This window comes from Megalobrama amblycephala, linkage group LG2 (assembly GCF_018812025.1).
Source record: "Megalobrama amblycephala isolate DHTTF-2021 linkage group LG2, ASM1881202v1, whole genome shotgun sequence".
Classification (NCBI taxonomy): domain Eukaryota; kingdom Metazoa; phylum Chordata; class Actinopteri; order Cypriniformes; family Xenocyprididae; genus Megalobrama; species Megalobrama amblycephala.
The window spans coordinates 49,650,722-49,673,881 of record NC_063045.1 but is presented as its reverse complement, the minus strand read 5'-3'; the positions used below and the strand labels follow the sequence as shown (position 1 = coordinate 49,673,881).

The following is a 23,160-nucleotide window of genomic DNA, read 5'->3' as shown; positions in this document are numbered from 1 at the left end:
AATAATAAAGCAATAGCATGTTTGTGAATTAGGGTTGGGAATCGAAAATCGATTCTAATTCTGGAATATTCTCAAGGTCAGGAATAGGATATTTGTCATAAAATTATAATTTCCATTCTGCTTATCAATTCCTATGTGCGCATTTTAATGTGGTTTTAAATCATTCAAGCGCAAGCATAAGCAAAAGAGAACTCTTTTCGGCACATGTGCACACGAATACTGAATGCTGTCTCTCATATAGTGCACGGATACCGAATTCATTCCTCTTTCGCATCTTCTTGTGCTTGAATGGACATTTACACAAAATTATGTCAAAATATCCTTGTAAACACAATCGGTTATGACTTAAAGGTGCTAAATAGGATCTTTTCGTCGACTGAGAAACCAAAGACTGTTACTGAGTTTTTGAAATGAGCGCATGCGTAAGAACAACCCCCCTCCTTCACAGCTCATTTCAAGGGAACACCTCCCAAAACTCGTGCACGAGTATTGGAACACGAGTGTTCACCACCGGCATTAGCTGTGTCGTGTTAGTGGATTCATTATGTCGGACTCACCGCAGGTAACTCATAATCTGCAGTTGTTACTTCAGTCTCCTGACAAAAAAGTGTGGAAAGTTACTGGAGAGCGCAGCCGCGTTCGTCTCTCACAAGGAACGTCATGGCAGTGATTGACAAGCCAGAGGGCCAATCCGCGCACGTCTCTCACAAGGAACGTCACGGCAATGATTGACAAGCCAGAGGGCCAATCGTTTACGCGATGATCACGTAAACGATTGGCTGATGTTTTTAAGGCCCTACCTCATGCACAGATGATGTATATTAATATTATTACTTTCAGTGCACCTAATAAATAGTCTTTTATCAGTTAGTAAAGACAGTTTCAAGTAATATTGCAAAAATGTATAAAACAAAACATCCTATTTAGCACCTTTAAGTGAACGTAAACAGAAAATGTTTGTGTAACAGTATATTGGATCCGTGCAGCAGGTCTTAAAGTGACAGCAGCCTAATAAACCTGCTGCCGTCTGTGTAATTAATGTTAATCAAACAACAATAGACAAAGAAAATCACTCAATGATCTTTTGTAACACTGAATAACTTTTGTAACTTTAATAAAGATTAATCTATATTTTTTTTATATTAGTTATTTGTTCTTTAGGCTGCTAATTTTTGTTCATTGTATTCAGCTGCAAAAGAATGTTTTTTTGCAAAATGACAGAATAAGTATGTTTGATAACTAAAATTTTGACTTCATTTTTTTAACATATTGGAATCGAAACTGGGAATTGTTAACAATCGGAATTGATAAGCAGAATCGGAAGTGGAATCGCTAAAATTCAAATGATAACCAACCCTAGTGGGAACTGATTTCTAATCATTTTAATTCAGTATATATTCAAATATTTTTTTGACTGTTACATAAAAATGTATGTGATATTTCTAGTGCCCAATGCAGGGCAATCCTTTGTGTTTATGGGCAGCCTGTGATCTGTGTCTGTTTTCTTTCACTGTACATCAACACTAACTTTAAAAAGTTTGTGGTCTGTAAAATATATATATATTCTTTATTTAATATATATGTTAATAATTAATATATATGTACATATTTTAATAATTTTATTCAGCAAGGACATGTTAAAAGTGAAAGTAAAAACAAGGGGCCCTATTTTAACGATCTAAACGCAAAGTGTAAAGCGCACGGCGCAGGTGCACTCAGGGCGTGTCCAAATCCACTTTTGCTATTTTAACGACGGAAAAACGGTCCGTGCGCCGGGGCGCATTTTTGAAATCGGTTGTCCCTATTCTCTTAATGAGTAATGGGCGTAACATTCAATAAACCAATCAGAGTGTCATCTCCCATTCCCTTTAAGAGCAAGATGCGCTTGCGCCATGGCGGATTGCTATTTACATGGCGTACACGCGATGAGTCAGTTAATATATATGTGTGTGTATTGGCACGATTGTTCAAATAATTAATCAATTTCGTTCATCATTTATAAGTAGTAATAGGCTGAATTGAAAATAGGTAGCCTAATTCTAATACACGCAATGACTATTCATCATTACATTTTTATATTTATGTAGCCTACACAATAATATTCTTTTACACTGTAATCCTTTTGTTTTTAATATTTGGCATGTTTGTGTGATGCGCATCCCTGTGTGTAATAAACAAAGTCAACGCGCACTGTGGACACGCCCAGAGGCGCAGTTTCTACCAACGCTCTCTAACAAAAAAATATTGCGCCATTGACTTTAGACTTTAGACCAGGTTTGAGTTGGTCTATGGCGCAGTCTATTTTCAGCTCCTTAAAATAGCAATGCGCCTGAACACACCTCTTTTTTAGACCAGCACGCCCATGGGCGCACTAACTGGCGCAAATGCATTTACTAATTTAAGGACGTGGCGCTGAACGGGAAAATGCGAACGGCGCCGGACGCAAACTAGCAAACACACTTGCGCTGCGCCATGCGTCGCATTGCGCCGGGTGTATTATAGGGCCCAAAATATTAGAAGATTTCCATTTCAAATAAATGCAGTTTTGTTGTTGTTGTTGTTGTTGTTGTTGTTGTTGTAGTTTCTTTCTGGAGTAATGATTGCTAAAAATTCAGGAATAAATTACATATTAGGAATATATAACAATTGAAAATTGTTTTTTAGAATTGTAATATTTCACACAGCCTTAGTTAGCATAAAAGAAAAAATCTTACCAACCCCAAACTTTTAAATGTTAGTGTACTCCAGCCACTTTAATGACAAAAATATATTTAATTTATAAATATCAAATGTGAATTAATTTCTATGACTTTTATTTATTTAAATAATTTTTGGTTTCTAAATTTCTACATTATGTAACCACATGTAGCATTATGAAAAAATATATTACATGTAATTGAAAAACAGTATAATTATAATCATTTTTATTTAAAACAATTTATTTAAAATACTTCTTTTTATAAATACTTGAAATACTTATTTCATTGAATATAAAGTATACATAATTATTCAATTGTTTTACTGTGCTGATGTCTTCAGTACTAGTTACTGAGTTGACATGCAGCAAGTTTCCAGTGTAGACACCTCAAGCTGTCACGTTGTCACTTCCTGTTTAGACAATGTAATTGGTGGGTATTTTTTATTTTATTGAATCTACCTGTGGCTTTTCCATCAAGTTGTCAACAGAGGGAGGTGTTGAGTTGTAAATGTCAGTGGTCATTTCAAACAGGATGTTGATTCAAGATTTACTTTTATGGCTTTGTTCTGCTTTACTGATTTCTTTTTTTTTTCTGGTTTCATGCTTTCATTTTAGATTTCCTCTAGCTCTTCCCAGACAGGATGCACAGATGTTGCTAAGCACACTGGGAAATCAGCCCTTTTCCAGCTGGCTGAGGTGAGACCACCTGAAGACTTGTCAGTTCTTAACAACAGACCCTTAAAAACCTCCTTAGCAGTGAGACATCTCAGATATGGATGGTTGGCTGTGTGCGTCTACATGAATTGCTTAATGATCTGAATGCATTTTGTTGACACTCTTTTACTTTTTCTCCTCAGATTTCTTCCAGTCCAGCGCAGCCTGCTGGAGGAAGTAAGAATGCTGAGGACACAAGCTCTCTCACACATGTAGAGGTGAGGGACAGTCAAACATGGTTTTGGACACTTTAAGTGTAATAGGTGCTATATTAATGTGGAAGGTTTGGTTATCTTTTTAATGTCAAATGATATCAGAGCACTCATTCGGTTTGCTTTAATGTCCTTCTTAGGCCTCTGGACCATCCCAGCCAAGCTCACCAGACCTGCCCAAGAGTTGTGTTAAATCACCCCTGTTTCAGCTGGCTGAGGTACAGTTGTAATAAACTCAATTTTCCACCCTTGCAACCCCCCACTGTACTTCCCACCCTGAATGTCCACTGGCCCACCGTACATTTTAGAGCTGGAGCCAAGCCTGCTCCATCTATCTTAACTTTAACTTTAGTTAGTGTGTAATGTTGCTGTAAGAGCAAAAACAACATCTGCAAAGTTCAATGCAAAGGGAGATATTTTCTTTAAAGAAATCGCTTTTTAAGGACTACAACAAATTGCTGGTAGGGACTACAATGAGCTTCTTCCCGGGTTAGTGACATCATTAACCCTAAAATGTACATAAACCTTGCCCCCAAGAACACGCAACATAGGGGGCGAGGCCATGTTGGGCTGCTTTAGAGAAGAGGGCGATTTGCTGTAGTAGAGTGTTTTTGCCATGTCGTCATTTTATGCCGGACTGCTTCACAAATGAGGGTCAATTCAGCGCTGGATTTGCACAAAAGAGTATCATGATGGCACATGCTAGTCGATGAGTTAAATCAGCTCCACAGCAACTATATAAATTTATCCACTAACCATTCTAAAAGTTATAACTTCTTCCTGAGTCTTTCCATCAGTGTCCGACTCCGGTTTGAACAATGTAACATTCTGACAATCGTCATTTTGGCTGCGTGAGATTCTCCAGCTTTGTTGTTGTTGAGCAACCGAAGCACAAGCTGTTGAAGCTCCGCCCTCTTCTGGAAAGCTGCTGGGAGCAGCAGCTCATTTGCATTTAAAGGGACACACACAAAAACAGCATGTTTTTGCTCACACCCAAATAGGGGCAAATTTGACAAGCTATAATAAATGATCTGTGGGGTATTTTGAGCTGAAACTTCACAGACACTTTCTGGGGATATCAGAGACTTGTATTACATCTTGTAAAAGGGGCATTATAGGACCCCTTTAAATGCATTTTGGGGTGTTCACATTGACTGCAATTTATTTGGCCACAGTAGTAAAAATAGGGCTGTCAAAATTAACACGTTAAAGCATTTTATTTAATTTTTTCAGTTTAAAAATATATTTTTTCAGTTTAAAAATAACGCATTAAAAATATTTAAAGCAATTAACGCAGCATCCGTTTTTTTTCCGTCATCCTTTTAACTAGCTTATATGATCACGCATTCAAGCATTAAAGCATTCAAGCATGACAGACACAAAAGAGAACTCAGTTCAGTACAGTCACGCTGTCTGTGAATCCCCCGTCTGTGTGACACACACACGACTCAGAACTGCACACAGAATGTCGCTTTGTTTCTTGCTTTAACAGACATAAATGCACAAAATTATGCCAAAACGCCCATTGTGTCAGGTAAGCACAGTTTTAAATGAGTTAAAGTCTTAAGGCAGAAACACACCAAGCCAACGGTCGGCCGACTAAGTTTTCTCAGTGTGTTCCACACCATCGGCTGAAGTTGGTCCTCATCGGCTTTTTTCAGCCGATTCGAAATGTTGAATCAGCGTCGGTCCGTCGGGCCATCTGATCATTCTGATGGCTGTTCAGCTACTGCCACCTGCTGGTACAGAAAGGCATTTCATCTCACGCAGGCGCAGAACTGACGTGCTGCTTGGCCGTCGGCTGTCTAGCATTGGTTTGGTGTGTCAGGGCAACTTTGGACACAGACGCTGCTGATGTGAGCCAACCCCACAGTCTGCTTTCGTCGCCACTAGTTCCAGCCTTTAAGTGAACATGAAGAGTTGTGAGAAAATACGATGCGTGTCAGATCTGCGTCATGTGCGGCAAGTCTTAAATTGACAGCAGCCTAATAAACCTGCTGCAGTCCATCATTAATGTTTATCAAAAAACAAAAGAAAAAGAGAAAATCACTCACTGCTCTTGACTGAATCACTTTTGTAGCTTAATAAAAATTAATCTATATTTAATTTATAAATATAGCCTAATGAAACAGTGAAGACTGTGAAGTGTTTGATTCAATTTCTGGATATTTATAGCCTGGGTGCCAGCCCGAACCCCGCCCACAACATTTTTTGGACGGGAAGTTCGGTCTGGACTCGATCCATTGTGGAGTAATTATGCTCGGCTCCCAGAAGGCCGAGCCAATCAAATTGCCAGGGCGGGCTTTAATCGATGATGGACAGGCTATCTGTGGTTACGTAACCACCCACGTCATCAAAGAGCGCTTGGGTTGAATTGGTTTTCACCAACGATGACTGCAGCTGGAGAAGTAAGATGTTTAGATTCCGCTATCACGTCTGTAATAAAAGTAATCGACAGCACATTAATTTTAAAAGACGAACAAAGAACCGCAATCAAGGCATTTGTCGATGGGAAAGATGTGTTTGCCGTCCTTCCAACGGGATTCGGCAAAAGTTTAAGTACAAGTTCAACATACGTCACTTACTGCGTTGCTCTGATTGGTTGTAGGTCTATCCAATTGAGTGCAGAGTTTTGTTTTTTTTACTGGTTCGGTTAAGACACGCCCCATAATTCAAGTGCAATGGAGCAGTATCAGACTCACATTCTGCCTAGAATATGAGTATGACGAAGTCAGGCTAGGATATTTATATAGTATTGAGTATTTATATTTATAATATATTGAAATTATTACAATATAAAAACATTAAAAACTTTAATGTTAGTTGTGATTAATCAGGATTAATTACAAAAAAATTTGCAATTAATTAGTTGATTTTTTTTATCAATTGACAGCACTAGTAAAAAATAATGTCATTCATTAGCTGAATGTATATAGAACATTTAATTGGGGTATGTAAAAAATTATCTAAAAAAGAATAAACTTTTTCTTCGAACTCAGTGTAAATACTTCTAAATCATATGTAAAATATTTGTAAATAATTTAGTTTTGTTATTTATTTAGCTTTATTATACTAATACCAGAAATCTAAGATAAAACCTTCTGCCTTTTTACCCCACAACTTTCAGTTAATAAACAAATAAAACTAAAACCACAGCAAAAACCCTCAGTAACTCATAGAGTACCAAATAAAATGTCTCGCTTCTGCTTTTGCTGGTGTATTACCTGTTAAACACCAACTTCCTCCATCCAGGCGGCCATTTTGATACTCCTGCATTTCAAGTTGTTGCTTTTGTTTTCAGCACTTCTCATCATCATCATCATTAACTGGAAAGACGCTCAGCTGATTTTGTTTGGTTTGATGAATTTGAGAAGTTTGCACTTAAACAGTGGCACAAAATGTGACAGCATGTGACACATGAGGATGGTTATATTAGGCAGTGTTGTTACTGTTAAATAAAACAAAAACTAGTAATTAAAGCTAAAATAAAATATAATACATTTTAGATGAAAAAAGTAAAATACTTTGACTTGAATGACTAGTTTAATGACTAAAAATAAAGATAAAATAAAAAATAAAGGCTTTATAGAAATGTTAAAAATATTCAAGTATTATAAAAATATTACAAATAAAAAAAATTAAGCAACAAAATTACTAAAACTTTAAAAACTGAAATACAAACAAAAAATAAAAATATAAAAATACAATTAAAATAAAAGCTTATTCAAAAAATGGATAAAGCTATAATAGTATATACTTAGTAAAATAACACTTTTAGGCAGTGAATATTAATTTTAATTAATTTTTTGAAATTTAAAAAAAATCCCTTACATTGAATAAGTTTCTCAAGTCATATAGGACCCAGAGTATTATAGAGATCGGGATCTTTTGACCACCTAGCAACACCCTGGCAACCACCCTTAACACTGTGCCCCTATGGCGGCGAGTTTTGCATGTGCGAGTACCACTCGCATTTTCTTTAGAACATGTAAAAAAAAATTTCAAATGTCTTTTACTTAAATACAATTTAAAATATATTTTACTTAAATGCCATTACAGCATTGTGATTTTACCCAGAATCCTCCTTAACAAATGAGCAGTCTATATTTTTCCCTAAACACGCTCCATATTTCTACGTGTATTCTTCTCTGTGGGTAAATAATGTGCTTGTTATTGCTCTTAATATACGTGTTTGCTCTGTCTCTGTAGCAGATCTCCTCCAGTAGGTCTCAGTCAGTGTCTGAGGTGAGGCAGTGCGGCCAGTCGGCTCTTTTCCAGCTCGCTGAGGTACATCACCAACCCACAGTCACATGGCACAATCACTGCCCCGGGTTACACAAAGATACAAGACGGGGATGAATCTTATGCTACATACAGTATTTGATGTTATAGTGCAGAATTAAAGCTCACTGAGGCAGTGGCTGGTGTTGACCAGTTGGCATGGACAGTGGCAGGCAATGTTATGTAATAAATCCTAGGAAACTTTTGATGTGTATGCTGCCACCTGGTGGCTGTTTATATTTTTAAGTCAACATAAAGGTAAAAATGACCTATTTACTTTCTTAATACGTTACTGCTGTGAATGATTAATCGGTACACATTTCCTGAAAAATGTTGTAAAAATTTCAAAATGTACTAAAAACAACTAGGCTTATGAAAAAAACTGATTTATTAACATTTATACTTCTCCTATATATAATATTATATAAATATATATAATGTAATATTTATTTCTAAATAGGATTATGTAAATTATATTATAAATATAAAAATATTGTAACTTATTTACAATTAATTTATATACATTTAAATACATTTTTTATTTTAAAGCAAGATTTTTAAACGATCTCCCAATTGAACACTTGTATTTAAGAAGTTTTTGCTGAAAAGTAGTTTTAAAATCTTACGCTACAAATTTTGGGCAAGATATTAATTACACTTAGGCGAGTAAGTAACCTAGCAACTGCATAGCAACACCCTGGCAAGCATTCATTCTATCAGTATGTTCTAAAATAACTTGTTGCAATTAACTTATCTTTTATTTTTAAGTATGTTTAGATATTTTTACTTAAAGCAATACAAAGATACTGAATAGGAATTGAATTTGTAACAATGTAGAAACCACATAATTCAAAAATTACTAATGGATAACATTAAAGGCCCTACATTTTTCCCAATTTAATATCCTGTTTCACTTAGCAGCATGTCACATTATTGAAGTAAAATGGGTTGGGAACGGCCTTCAGGCAGCTGATATGTTGCATGATATCTAATAGCCAGTAAGACATGAATATCTGTGCCAGAGGTCATTTTTATTGCAAAGCTCCATAACCTGATGTCCTTATGTGTTTATATAGATGTGTTTGGCTTCTGAGGCTGAGAAAATGGAAGCTCGATCCTCCCAGCCCTCTGGCGGTTCCTCTTCTCTCTGTGCTCAGCACAGCTCAATTAGCACAGCCATCCCAGACCACGAAGAGCAGGGGGACGCTCCCGAACTTCCTCTCCCCACATCGTCATCCTCTACCTCTGGCTCCGGCTCCACCTCATCCTCCCCTACGGACACCACCCCATCTGACATCAGCCCTTGTAAGATGCTGAAGAAGAAGAAAAAGAAGAAAGAAAATAAAGAGTCTGATGAAAATCCTGCATCGCCCAAAAAGGCGAAGAAGCGCCAGTCATCCGAGTCGGACCTGGACAGCGTGATGTTCACCATTGAAGCAGTCGCAAAAGGTGCTTGGGGCTCAGAAGAGACGCCCAGGAAGAAAGCTCGTCCCTCAGAGAGTGAAAGCAGCCCCACTGCGGACCAGTCTCCAGCTGTGAAGAAGAAAAAGTCTAAACCGAAAAAACATCTTAAGTTAAAAGACGACGCCACGGAAGAAGAGGAAGAAGGGGACGAAGAGGCTAATAATAAGCCACAGGATGTAGAGATGAAATCTGAGGAAGCTCCTTTGACCCCTAAAGCTGAGTGTGAGAGTGAACCAGACCTGAAGGTGGAGCCCCCTAGTGGCGTGGAGGACATGGAACCACACTGCTCTCCTCTGCAGCCAACAGAACTGGAGGAGAAAGACACAGACACCAAACCACCTCAAACCAGACAGGAAGATAAAGACCTGGAGGTTAAGCCAGAGAACTGTGGGTCCAGGAAGTCTGAGCGAAGCTGTAAAGGAGCACTTTATAAGACTCTAGTGTCCGAAGGGATGCTCACATCACTGAGAGCAAATGTAGACAGAGGTAACGCACACACACCTCCCACAGGTTCCTTTCCTGTTAGTTAGAGACTGGATTTGAAACTCATTTCCCACTAGTTCCAGCTGATAATGTGTAACAAATAGTAGCATGGAAAAAACATACTTCCTCATTGGTGTTATTCTGCAGAAATGACAACACTATAAAAAGTCTTTAAATTGTGCTTTCTATCATTTCTAAAGAAGTGCTTTCCAATGTTACTCCCGCTGTAAGGTTGAAGTACAATTTCAATGACGTTGAACGACATGCCGAATATCATTTAGAATTTTCACTTCATTTCATTATTTATTTATAAAGCACATTTAAAAACAACCCAAGGTTGACCAAAGTGCTGTACAGGTTAAGATGCTCAAATGAAAATAAAAATTACAATCTATAAAGCAACAAACATAAAACTAAAATAATACTTAATATGATTCAGTTGACCATTATCTCATGATTTATATTTAAACTCAAAACATTTGATACAGTAAATGAAAAATGCTGCTGATCTGTTTTCTAGGGAAAAGAGGTTCCATTCGAGGCAGTGTGTCCGATCATGAGGGCGGCTGGAATGATGAAAGCTGGGGATTTTCTCAAGCTGCTACCAGCAACCCAAAAAAGCTCAAGAAGTCCAAGTCTAAGGAGGAAACCACCCCAGGGTGAGCAGGGTGATGTAATTTCTCCATCACATCACTGAATCTGCAGGGAAACAGTGATTATTCTTCTGCAGAGGAGTTTTTTGAATGGGGCTGCAACTAACAACTATTTTTGTAATGGAATTTTTTCCAGATTAATCACAAATGGGTTGACATGCCGTTAAACAATGGCGTAAATACCAGTAAATTGACTACCGCAAACCTTAGTGAATCCCGTTGCTTGATTGATTTAAATACTCTCCTTCCATAAATTTTGCGTCTGAAAGGGAAACTCCTACAAATTCATATGCAGTAAGGTCAGCCGCAAAAGTAACTGTGTCCATGCCATTTCAGTGCTAATTTCTCACTGCATGTCTTTAGTAAATCCTGACAATAGAGTGTTTTTGCTTACGCAAGCTGTTAGTAAATCTGGCACAAAATAATTAAAAATTTGTTGATTTTTTTTTTTTTTTTAGTAATTTAATGATTAGTTGCAGCCTTATTTACCATTGCTTTAGCAGTGGTTCTGAAACTTTTTTGGTCACGCCTCCCCTTAAACCTTTAAAAAATCTTAATAATTTAACAATAATTAATAATTTCACAAAAATGATAAAAGTTCAGTGGTAATTTCACTAAAAATTATAAAAGTTCAATGGCAGCTAGTGCTTTTTCTTTGCTGTGTTCTTTTTTCTGCTGATCTCCTGCCCTCACCCCCAAAGCATCTTGCGGCTTTTGAGTTCACTGAGAAATGATCATCTGATTAGTATGTAAAGGACAGGAGTGGGTTTATACTTCACATGAATCGATTAGTAAAGGTTATGATAAAAAAATGATGAAAACGCTGTCTGTGTCGAAGACTTACACATACAGGTGAATAATAGTCTTTTTAAATTGATTGTCCTGCTTTATTGCAGTCTATATCAAATGTATGCAAACTATTTTATTACAGTGGTGACCCGCCATAGTTTAATCTGTCCCGAACCTATAAGATAACTAACACGGTGTTTTGCGTCATTGCATTGACAAAGCATCCGTCAACTGAACAGAAAACAAAATCGCAATATAGCTTAGTGCGCTTATCACACGGCAAAGGCTGATCTAATAAAATAGGTTGCATGGGTTTCAGAATGAAATGAACTATGTTCACCCAAGAAGCGCATGATTCGTGTCTCAAATCATCATCACTGCATGTGCTGTGAGTTTAACCTGCATTTTTCTGTGTATCCAATTTAAGTTGCATATATTTTGTTCTTGCATTTATGTGACATTTGTAGCAGTGTAGCACAACTGTGCATTACTATAGTTTGGTAATTAATTAGATAGTCAAAGGAATTTTGTTTCACATTTCACGCATGTGCCATGCTCATATTTGCCATCCCTTAATGATAGTATTCATGGTGCGTCATCATAGTTTAAACGTTTTTAAGAACATTCCGTCGTGTTTCATTGTGCAACATTGAAGTCAGTTTGTCTAGAAGATTTTGAATCCAGGTGAGCAGACATTGCACACAGATTGCTAATTTTTTACTGTCTATAAAACTCACAGACTAGGAAAGCTTGAGGAGGAGTTCGAGAAAAAGTTCAACAGCTTACCACAGTACAGCCCCCTGACATTTGACAAAAAGAGTGTGGCGGTCATCAAGAAGAAAAAAAACAGTACATCCAGCCCTCCTGAACCGCCCAAAACCTGCAAGGGTAAGTGTATTGCATGTATGGAAACTGACATCACATCCTCCTGGCCCCCACACTCATTTCCTCATTTGCTTACTTTATTAGGAAGTAGCCATCTCATGTTCAGAATGACATGACTTCCACCTAACATAGCATGCTGTGTTGTATTTTTTTTTTTTTTTTCTGTTTTGTTGCTTTTGAAATTAGGTTCATCTTCATCTCAGAAAAAGACCTTATTCCACAAGATAGTGAACAAGTACAAACACAGGAAGGAGAAATCCAGTGCCGCAGACAAAGGTGACACCCCCACAGCCATTAGAAACTGCTCAGATATCAGCTTCATTTTCTGTTCAGACAGCAAGAGTGTGTGCACGAGTGTTGGAAACTGTGTCTGCGTGGTGTTGGTTGTTGTTTATCCGTGGTTTTGCCCAGTGTGTCTCAGTATTTCCTGCCGCATAGCAGGGAACGCTGTTATATCTAGGTCACTGTATACTCTGGTTATCTTAAAGGGGCACATGTGAACCAGTTATGTAAATACTTTGATGCAGCCTGTTGTGGTTTAGTACAATTGGCACAAGCTAAATGCGATATAGTATCCTTAAGCACCAATTATTGTCTGGATGTCTACATTAGGAATTCCAGATCTCAGTCTTGACATATTTCATGTGTTCTTTTAGACATCACCACCCCTGACCCCATGGGTACAGAATCAAGTCCAATAGTGAAGTCGGGCAGTCCGTGTGTGTCTCCCTCTCCTGAACCCCAGAAGGTTCTGGACACACCTGTGGGCAGTCAGAAAAGGAAGGCCAGGAAGAGTAAAATCACACACTTGGTGCGCACAGCCGATGGCCGAGTGTCACCTGCAGAGGGTGAGCTGAGCACACAGTATCCTGTTACTGTCTTATTTATGATTTCTAAACAGATAACTCCTTCAAGAAACGCTCTGCACCCATTTTGGTTTTGGTTGGGGTTTTTTTATGTACACTATTGTTCAAAAGTTTGTCAGAAAGTTTTTTTTTTTTGTTTGGTTTTTTTTTGCTCATTGAGGCTGTATTTATTTGATCAAAAATACAGTAATATTGTTATATTGTAAAATATTATTATAAAATAACATGTATTTAATATATTTTAAAATGTAAATTATTCCTGTCAAATCTGATTTTTCAGCATCTATTACTCCAGTCTTCAGTGTCACATGATCCTTAATCATTCTAATATACTGATTTGGTGCTCAAGAAGCATTTCTTCTTATTATGATTATTATTATTGTGGTAACACTTTACAATAAGGTTCATTAGTTAACATTAGTTAACTACATTAGTTAACATGAACTAATAATGAACTGCACTTCTACAGCATTTATTAAAGGTCCCGTTCTTCGTGATCCCATGTTTCAAACTTTAGTTAGTGTGTAATGTTGTTGTTAGAGTATAAATAAAATCTGTAAAATGTTAAAGCTCAAAGTTCAATGCCAAGCGAGATATTTTATTTAACAGAAGTCGCCTACATCGAACGGCCAGTTTGGACTACATCCCTCTACTTCCTTCTTTAATGACGTCACTAAAACAGTTTTTTGACTAACCTCCGCCCACAGGAATACACAAGAGTTGCGTTTGTAGAGTGTGTTTGTCGCCATGTCGTCGAAACGCTGTTATTTTCATCCCGCAGTCCAATCACCGGGTCTGATTCCGGCTCAAATTGATAGGGTAAAATTAAAGACATGTTTACAATAACACTGAGCGCGTGCATCTCCACGTTATGGTAAGAGGCGTGACCTTTCCGGGCAAGGTTCGCTAAGCTGCTGTCGAATCACAACACAGGAACCGCTGGCACAATCAGAACTCGTTACGTATTTCTGAAGGAGGGACTTCATAGAACAAGGACGTCATCAGCCCGTTTTTATGACAGTGGAAACAGCGGTATACAGATAAGTAAATTATGTGAAAAATACTGTGTTTTTTTTTACACGCGAAACATGAACACATGTTATATTGCACAATATAAACACAATCAAAGCTTCAAAAAACCATGAAAAACGGGACCTTTAATCTTTGTTAATGTTAATTTCAACATTTACTAATACATTATTAAAATCTTGTTAACATTAGTTAATGCACTGTGAACTAACATGAACAAACAATGAACAACTGTATTTTCATTAACTAACGTTAATGAAGATTAGTAAATACAGTAACAAATGTAATGCTCACGGTTAGTTCATGTTAGTTAATACTTTAATGTTTAACTAATGAACCTTATTGTAAAGTGTTACCAATATTGTAATATTGTGCTGCATTTTTCATGATTAGAAAGATCAAAAGAACAGTTAATAATTAATTGCATGATGTGGCGATTTATTAATCTAATTAATTGCAACACCAGATGCAACATTTTTTGCACCGCATACAGTGTAGACAATATCACTGATTATAATGGGTTCTATTATCTTTTGACGCTTTCCATTCTTCTGTCAATTTTACTTTTTAGACTCTTTGATAGTGCCATTTTCTCTCACCAGCTTCTCTGCACACCTCCAGCATGCAAACAATAAAAAACAATTAAAAAATGCAGTTTAGTATGTGAGGATGCTGAGTTTAAAAGTAGGCTACGTCAAATAATTATTACAATAAGTTAGGCTCCATTGTGTAACAAGCAAATTAAAATGATACACATTTATTATTCACAATATGGAAAGAGGAAATAAAACATAGTTCGTTAAGAGCATGACTCAAACATGCCATTAATGGGCTTATTCAAGTCCTCTTTTATTTTTTGAGGTTTTTTTAATCCATTCTGCATCTCCCACATATGTGTGTTTTAGCAAGACGGTCTGTGTTGCAAGTTGGTGAATCAAGATACTTGCCAGGTTATGTGTCACTACTCTGCTTTATTAATTTATCCAGTGTAAAACCCGGACACCCCCACATAAATGTGGCTTTTTGTTAATGACTGTCCTACTACAGGATTTTACACAGGAGTAACAGCTCACTACCAGTTACAAAAGACACTGTAAACAGTCTGTCACAGGCAATTCTAGTTGCATTTTTCATCAATTAATTTCTTAAATTATCCGTTGACTATGTTCTGGCCCACCAACTAGCGGCGAAAAATTTTTTTGGTCCAATGCCAAACGTACTTTATGACCCCTGAAATAGACATTACAAAAAGTAGCTTCAGAAAGTAATACTTTATTTTATTCCACAGAATTTATTACACATGAACCTTTGGACCATGAGGTTGAGTAAATGATGACTGAATTTTAATTTTTGGGTGAACTATACTTTTTTTTTTTTTTTTTATTAATTAATATGGAATTATAAAATTATTTTTTAAATAAAATTAGACAATAAATAAAAACAAACAATAAAACTGCCAGTAGGTGGCAATAAATGTCTTAATGATTAAGTCGTTCATTAATTCATTTCATTCAAATGGCTGATTCATTTTGGAGTGAAGTATATGGTTCTCTTCAGGCTTGTTGGACTTGAAGCGGTGCTACACAGACCGGTCGGTGTACGAGATCGAAGCATCACGAGAGCGATTAGGTCTGTGTAGTGAGTCCAACAATTATTATATGAATGGTCCGCTGAACAATTGGTTTTTCACGGTTCTTTCAAAACACGGATTCAGAAATGAAACACTGCTGTGCATTGTGCGGAGATGAACAGTTCTGCTTTGTATTTATATTTTCATTTCTTCAAATTTATAATGACACTGATGAAGCATTTTGCAGTAACAAAAAGTTAGCCACTGAAGCCATTGTAGACTTACTATTTGCAGATATGCAGTATTTGTCACCAATGTATACCGCAACCGAAAGCGTCCACCAATAGAAGGTTACTAAAAAACAGTAAGCTAGCCACACCATCTTAACCTGGCGCAACTTCCTCATGTTGAATAAAATCGATTTTTTTTAGGCCATTTACTGTATATGACTGGATTCTTCATATCATGTGAGTGTGCATCACTTGAAACATACTTGGATTGTTAGATTATGCTGTCCTGCCAATAAAAGAAGATTGGGGGGAGGGGTAACATATTTGTCTAAAAGTCTAAAATTATATTTCTCTGTTGCAGCAGAAGACAAATCTAAGGATCAGACCAAGAATCAGGATGAAAAGCCATTCACTCAAGAGACATTATGCAATAGGGGGGTCTCCTACAATGACCCCAGATCAGCGGAAGAGGACGCGCCGGATACGTCCGGAAGCCTCCCGGCCTTCTTCAGCTTAGCTGCTCTCGCTGAGGTTGCAGCCATGGAGAATGTGCACAGGTAGATGGGACACCCTGCAAACTCATGGGCGTAATGGTGTGTGTGTGTTGATAATAAAGCCTGTGTGTTTGTTCCAGAGCCCAGCGTGCTGTGAGCATCCCCAGCGAAGGTCAAGTGAAGGACATGGCTCCTGTGCTGATTTCCTGCGCGGACCAGTGAGGCCTCAGCCTGGCCCGGGCCGGGTTTAGTCCGGACCGGGCTTATGTATGGACATGCTGGGGCCTTATTCTTGACTCTCGGCCTCTGCAGCCGAGGGTTTAGAGCGAACGAGAGCGAGAGAGACTGGAAAGGGATGAGGGAAGCTCTGAGATGGATGGAGATGTTTTATCCCAGAAGCCTTCACCTTACACCCAACACCACCCTCCCTCCCTCTCACCCCCCTCAGGGCCCTGGGGGAGCCAATTCTGGTCCCTAAGCCTGTTTCCTCTGGTGGCTCCGGACCAGTTATCAGACTTTACAATCTGCAAGAAATGGCTACTATTTAAGGTCAAGTTTTGCCTACAAAAAGTGCATTTGAAGCAAGTACTCCCTCTTTGTCTTTGTCTATCTTTTACGTTTCTGTTCCTGGTTAGCTTCATTGCACAAACGTCTTTTTCACACAGCAGCGTACACCTTCTCTTGGTCAGAGGAACGTTTTGTGGCTTCCTGCCCTCTTTCCTGCTCTGAATCTTATGAAGAGAGAGAGAATGAGTGTTTTCAGACTGCTCAACCTCAGCCTCATACCTCACAACCCTGTTCAGATTTTTTCTCTGCACAGAAGCACCACCTTCACCTTCATAATGCACAGTCAATGCCTAGATGCCTCTTTCTTTCAAGCAATGACCCTCGATGTGTCTGGTGCCTCTGTAGATGACAGTTAACCAGAGATAAAACCACCTGTTATCCTCTTACAAACAGCAGCGCTACGTGTCGGAGGGAAAGCCGGATGTTTGCGCAAGATGCGCTGCAGCCGCAGGCATACCGACGAGCAGGGTCAAAAATTAGCATTTGCATAGCACCAAATATATATATATATGTATGAATGGAAATACACTACCGTTCAAAAGTGTGCGGTCGGTTATGAAAGGAGTATCAAATGCTAAGCAAGCCTGCATTTATTTGATCAAAACTACAGTAAAAACAGTAATATTGTGAAATATTATTACATTAACTATTTTCTTTTTTAACATATTTTAAAATGTAATTTATTCCTGTGATGCAAAGCTGAATTTTCAGCAGCCAGTCTTTAGTGTCACATGATCCTTCAGAAATCATTCTAATATGCTGATTTGGAGCACAAGAAACATTTCTTAATACTATCAATGTTAAAACAGTTGTGCTGCTTAATATTTTTGTGGAAACCGTGATACTTTTTTTTTACTCGTTTTTTTTTTTTAACAGCATTTATTTGAGATGGAAATCTTTTGATTAATTTAATGCGACTTTGCTGAATAGAAGTATTAATTTCTTAAAAAAAAAAGATCCTCCTGACCCCAAACTTTGAAAGGTTGTGTATTTTCTTAAAAATAACAGTACATATATATTTATACCCCCCCCCCCAACACATTTTTTATAATGTAAAACAAAGTTTGTTGTAAGTAATCAATATTTCTGGCCAGCAATTTTCATTAACCGTTGGCAGTTGTTGCAAAAGTTAATTTTAGACCCTGCCTACAAGTGTTTCTGACTGAATCACCCGATGGAAAGTCAGTCAAACCTTTTTATATTGTGACACCTCGTCACTTTTAGCTCTGCGCTCTTCTCTGACATGCACAGCTATCGATAAGTTCATTATCAGAGCAGTATGGCGATACTTGAACGAAAAAATGCATTTTATGTCAATACTTGACCTTACTGCAGTGTGTAGCATCTTGCTGGCTAATCCAAAAGAGTGCTACTCCTCTCTAATATAGTTTAATAATAGACACTGCACTAATTTCTAGCTACCGTAGACGATGCTTGTAGTTGTCATTGGCTTTTGTTATAACGGCAAATTTTGTTTGTGTTTTTGCTTTGTTTTCGTTTTAGTCTCAGATTAGCTTTTGTATCATCACTGAGATACTCAGCCCTCGTTTTCTTCTTGTACCCGAGGCTGTAGACGCCATTCCAACTCGAAGTTTTGCTGATTCTGTCCATTCCTCCAAGCACATGGTGGGAGAGAGTTGGAGAGGAAAAGAAAACAGGGATTGATGTAGAAGAGAAAGGTGTTTTTCTTTCTCTCTCTCTCTCACACACACACACACACACATACATCTTGAATTGTGAGAGTCAGCATAGCATGTTCTTCTGAAACGTGCACATCCTGTGTTTCAGGCACTTTTGAGTCAGACCCCTCCAGGGTCATCTTCTGGTCTTCAAGCCAGATTATGTGCTTTGTATCAGCGACTCATTGGAAAAAATCATGTTATTAGGTTTTTTTTTTTTTGTCTTGTAAAAATATCTAAAAAATTCTTAAAACAAGATCAATTTATCTGTGAAGCAAAATTGTGTAAGATTAGACTTGATTGTATTTTTTACGATTGGAGAAAAAAAAAAAACCTAACAAAATTTTGTTAGATATAAGTAAAGAAAAATAAGAATAATTTGAGATTAGTTGTGTTGATTTAGATTCAAACATTTTGAATGAGTTCACTAAAAAGATTCATTCAGTGTTTCTGTCTGTAGGTCATTATGCCAGTAAATGGTGGCATGTGAGTTTCATTTTTAGTTATGAACTGAAACATTTAAAAACCACAGAGTTATTCATGTTCGAAACCCGCCTTATGATCATTCATTACAATTTGAGTGCCTAAAAATGTTTTATGAGTTTTATGAGAACTGAATGTGGATGATAAATGCAAATGATTTATTCAAAAACACAGATTCGTTCAATTATCGTAAACGGTTTTGCTTCTCAAGTAAATGAATCTTGTTTTCAGGCTGTTTAGATATTTTACTGGAAAACCAGATGATTTTTGCAGTGCACATCAGTTCCCTGTGTTCTTGGGCTGGTTCGAACCTCAGACTCTTCTTCCCGAAACCCTCCTGAGGTCGCAGGGAGCCTTAGATTAGATAAATGAAGGAATGCTATAAGCCAGATCACAGGTTTAAAAACCGCACACTCTTTCACTGTTACAGTCAAGCTTTTTCCTTTTTAATAAGACGATTGATGTTCTTTTGTTTGTTTTGCTTTTTAAAGTCACCCGTTTTTCTTCTATAAATGATATTGTCTGTGAATTTATGAACTTATAACTAATAAGGTTTTTTTGTACTCCTTCGAAATACTGTATTTAATTTGTTCTCCCTAGAACACCTTCTGTAGGGCGCTGTTTTTCCTCGCTTGGTTCGTAACATTTCGTTTAGAAACCTCAGCCTTTCCTGAGGTGTGCTCTACTGGATCGAGACTGTTGTCAAAAGCTCATATACAAATATCTGTGTATATATACCTATGCTTACCTGTTAAGCCAACAAGCACTGATAAAGAATGCAGCGCCTCTAGACGTTTAGTTCCTGCTTACTGACGCGCACGTGCGAGGCAACTGCATTGCCGCATATGGCCTACGTCTGGCGTGCGTGGTGGGGCGCGAGATCTGTGTCTGAATGTCCCCCTTTCCTGTTATTTATACAATAGAGGCATTTACTCCAAGCCAAGGGTTTAAACCTCAGTGTATTTTAAGTAATAGAAAGCTTGTAGGCTGTAATTGTGCCTGAGGCAGTCGTGAGACGTATTGATGATGTTTACCTGAAAAATCAGGACCTAATCACTTTTATAAGTGTCATTTTATTAAGCTAATTTTATAAATCACCTGTACGGCCCCGCTTATAAAACTTTAAAAGTGTATAGTAGGGTAAAAATATTATAAATCAAGAATTATAAGATGTTAAACCTCCTGCTCAGCTGGACAATTTGAATTGTATCAACCAGTAATCTGATCGTGAATTATCCCCTCTTTGGACCTTAGTATGGAAGCTCGTTTCCGTCACTGAATAAAAAATAGAAAAGGTAATTGCGACTTTTTATCTCACAATTATGACTTCTTTTCTCAGAATTGTGAGAGATGAACTCTCAATTGCGAGTTATAAAGTCTAATTCTGAGGAAAAAAAAGTTTTTATCTCACAATTCTGACTTCCTGACTCGCAATTTCGTGTTATAAACTCACATTTCTGAGATTCTACATCAAAATTGCGAGTTTATATCTCCCATTTCTGACTTAATAACACGCAATTGCGACTATGTAACTTTCAATTCTGACTTGTAAGTTTGAGATATAAACTCGCAACTGCAAGAAAAAAGTCAGATTTTTGAGTTTGTAACTCACAATTCTGACTTTATAACACACAATTGCGAATTTATATCACGCAATTCTGACTTTTTTCTCGCAGTTGCGAGTTTACATCTCAATGAACTCGCAATTGCGATATTACTTTATTTTTTATTCAGTGGTTGAAACAAGCTTCCATAACTTAGTCAGAATGAATGCTTTGTTTAATTTTATGCAAATGCATCCACCCTGACTAAAGGTTCGGTTACATTTACCGTTGCTCGGCGAGATTTTTGTGTGCGAAATGCAGTCATTACAATTGTAATTCGTTTGAAAGTGGCTTCGGCGTGAGCTGTGCTTCATGCATCTCTTCGCTATTGACAATAGACAGTGGACCTTTTTCACACATAAAATTTAGCTGAAACGTCGCTAATGTGACCGCAGCGTAAGGCCCATTGGAAAATGTTCCGTTTCCTCAAAGGTCGATATATCATAATTTTCGCAACTCACCCGAGTTCCATGTTTGTTGTTCACAGGAAGTTACTGTAATACGTCTTCCCTCGCGCATAATGCGCATCGGACGCAATTTAAGTTCTTCCCGGCGATCAGGAGACGTGTTGTACGCGCGTCGTTCTCTCAGACATTTGCCAAAGAAAAGCGAAAATAGTCTGTAAGGGAAATTTCATGATGCAGAGAGCCAGGCTTTATTCCGCTGGGCTTAGCCAGCGGATCCGTCTTCAGGTTTCAAATGTATTTTATCAGCACAACTAATTCTTCTAATCTTTTCTGAATCTTTTCCTCTGAATTAACCTGCAGTGAGAGTGGTGTGCAAAATGTTGGCACCTTTTTAATGCCTATTTTAGAAAGACAATATTTGCACCTTAAACCCATACCAAAACAACATCATGTTTTTAAAGGGATTGTTCACCCAAAAATTACAATTCTGTCATCACGTTTCAATATCTGCATTATTTTGAGGAACACAAAAGATGAAGTTTAGCAGAATGTTCAGGCTGCACTCTTTAATAATTGAAGCGAATGTAAAAATGTCATAAAAAACACCATAAAAGTGGTTCATATGACTATTTCAAGTCTTCTGAAGCCATATAATAGTTTTGTGTGGAGAAAATCGAAGTCATTAGTGGATACTCTTATGGTGCTTTTTCGTCATTTTGGGTCACCGTTCATTCATTGTACAGAAAAATGCAGTGTGAACGTCTCTTCATGTATATTTGGAACGACATGAGGGTGAGAAAATGGTACCAGAATTACATTTTTGAGTGAACTTCCTCCATAAAGATTGATCTCCCCATCTCGCCAGTGTCCCCTCATGATTGTCATTCTTAATCACAACTTCTCTTGCATATCAAGAGGGAGAATATATGTATTTTAAAATTTGTCATTGTCAGCGAGAATTATTACGCGTTGAATGAAAACACGGCTTATTTGAACGTCCCCGCATGATGCATCTTTAGAATCTGATCCCATCCCATGATGCCCCCGTCATGAATTTCACCCCACGTTTTTCTATTTAGAAGATGCCTCTTAGCAAAATGCCTCTATGAAACAGAAATTCCTATATTAGCTATAAAGATTATAATATTTCCCTTTTGTGCTAGATTGTCTCTTGAATGTAATGGATTTTGTACCTGTATTTTTCTAATTCCAATCCAGTCTTTCTGTATGCGGTGGCTTTATATGGAGGAATTCTAGGCTGCTTCCTAACAATACCTGAATAATTTGTAAAAACTTCCAGTCATCCTCAAGACACACACCCTGACCTCCGTAGTGTGCAGTGCGACTGCCACCGTCATATCTGACATCAAATAACCTTCACTCTTACGCATTTAGCCCTGAAACGTGCAATATCAGCGATCACGGATATCAGTTGCCAAACCTTCCACGTTTCACCTTCTCAACTCGTTTTCGAGTCTTAATAACCTTGAATATGCACCCCGTCAATGATGAGGATTTTCTCTGCTCTGTACAAGAATGTACGTTCATGGCTTTAGATGCAGTTGTGGCGCCGTCTTTTTAAACGCTTACCCGAGATCCTGTTCTTTATTCCTCTAAGGAGTTTATACTTGTGTGCTTGATCTGATTATTGTCACTAGTACTGTATGATGCAATGTATGGATCTGATTGTTACAGCCCAGTTGTTGATGCAGCCTTGCCTTACTGACCCCCTGCGTAGAGAGAGGGACCCCTTTGCCATTGCCCTTCTCACTGAGTCTTATGTCATAACACTGTCTGCTGACGCAAATGTTATTCTTTAAACACCTATTAAAGTAACATACATATGAAACTGTCTGTTTGCTGTCTTGCTTCATGAAAGTCACTGATACTTGCTGGGTCTAATCAAAGTAGCTTTGGACAATATATTTTCAATTAGTTCACCAATATGAATCAATTTTACTTATCTGATGCATTTGATTTTAATTTTAACCAAAATTCTGTTATTTTTAAGTGATATAATATTTTATTCACTAAAATTATTATTTAAAAATA

General features: G+C 37.6%; 1 protein-coding gene and 1 long non-coding RNA gene across 6 annotated transcripts in view; one reads left to right on the top strand and one right to left on the bottom strand.

Moving 5' to 3' along the window:
• Positions 1-17,641, top strand: part of LOC125261555 (HMG box transcription factor BBX) — a 40,854-nt gene extending 23,213 nt beyond the window's left edge. For 2 of the 5 annotated variants that reach the window (XM_048180116.1, XM_048180109.1), the window contains exons 7-17: positions 3,314-3,394; positions 3,556-3,630; positions 3,765-3,842; positions 7,834-7,911; positions 8,982-9,855; positions 10,373-10,511; positions 12,034-12,182; positions 12,366-12,455; positions 12,836-13,027; positions 16,236-16,431; positions 16,509-17,641. In XM_048180116.1, the coding sequence (XP_048036073.1) occupies positions 3,314-3,394; positions 3,556-3,630; positions 3,765-3,842; positions 7,834-7,911; positions 8,982-9,855; positions 10,373-10,511; positions 12,034-12,182; positions 12,366-12,455; positions 12,836-13,027; positions 16,236-16,431; positions 16,509-16,590 (2,034 nt within the window). In that variant the 3' untranslated portion in view covers positions 16,591-17,641. The remainder of the gene's footprint in view (positions 1-3,313; positions 3,395-3,555; positions 3,631-3,764; positions 3,843-7,833; positions 7,912-8,981; positions 9,856-10,372; positions 10,512-12,033; positions 12,183-12,365; positions 12,456-12,835; positions 13,028-16,235; positions 16,432-16,508) is intronic. The other 3 variants (XM_048180134.1, XM_048180124.1, XM_048180121.1) reach the window with 3 other exon arrangements.
• On the bottom strand, positions 8,916-12,187 carry LOC125261582. Its single transcript, XR_007183371.1, has 4 exons — positions 12,081-12,187; positions 9,609-10,551; positions 9,315-9,456; positions 8,916-9,218 (listed from the first exon to the last, which is right to left on the bottom strand). It is a non-coding gene; the product is annotated as an uncharacterized LOC125261582 (long non-coding RNA).
• Positions 17,642-23,160: the final 5,519 nt, after the last annotated feature.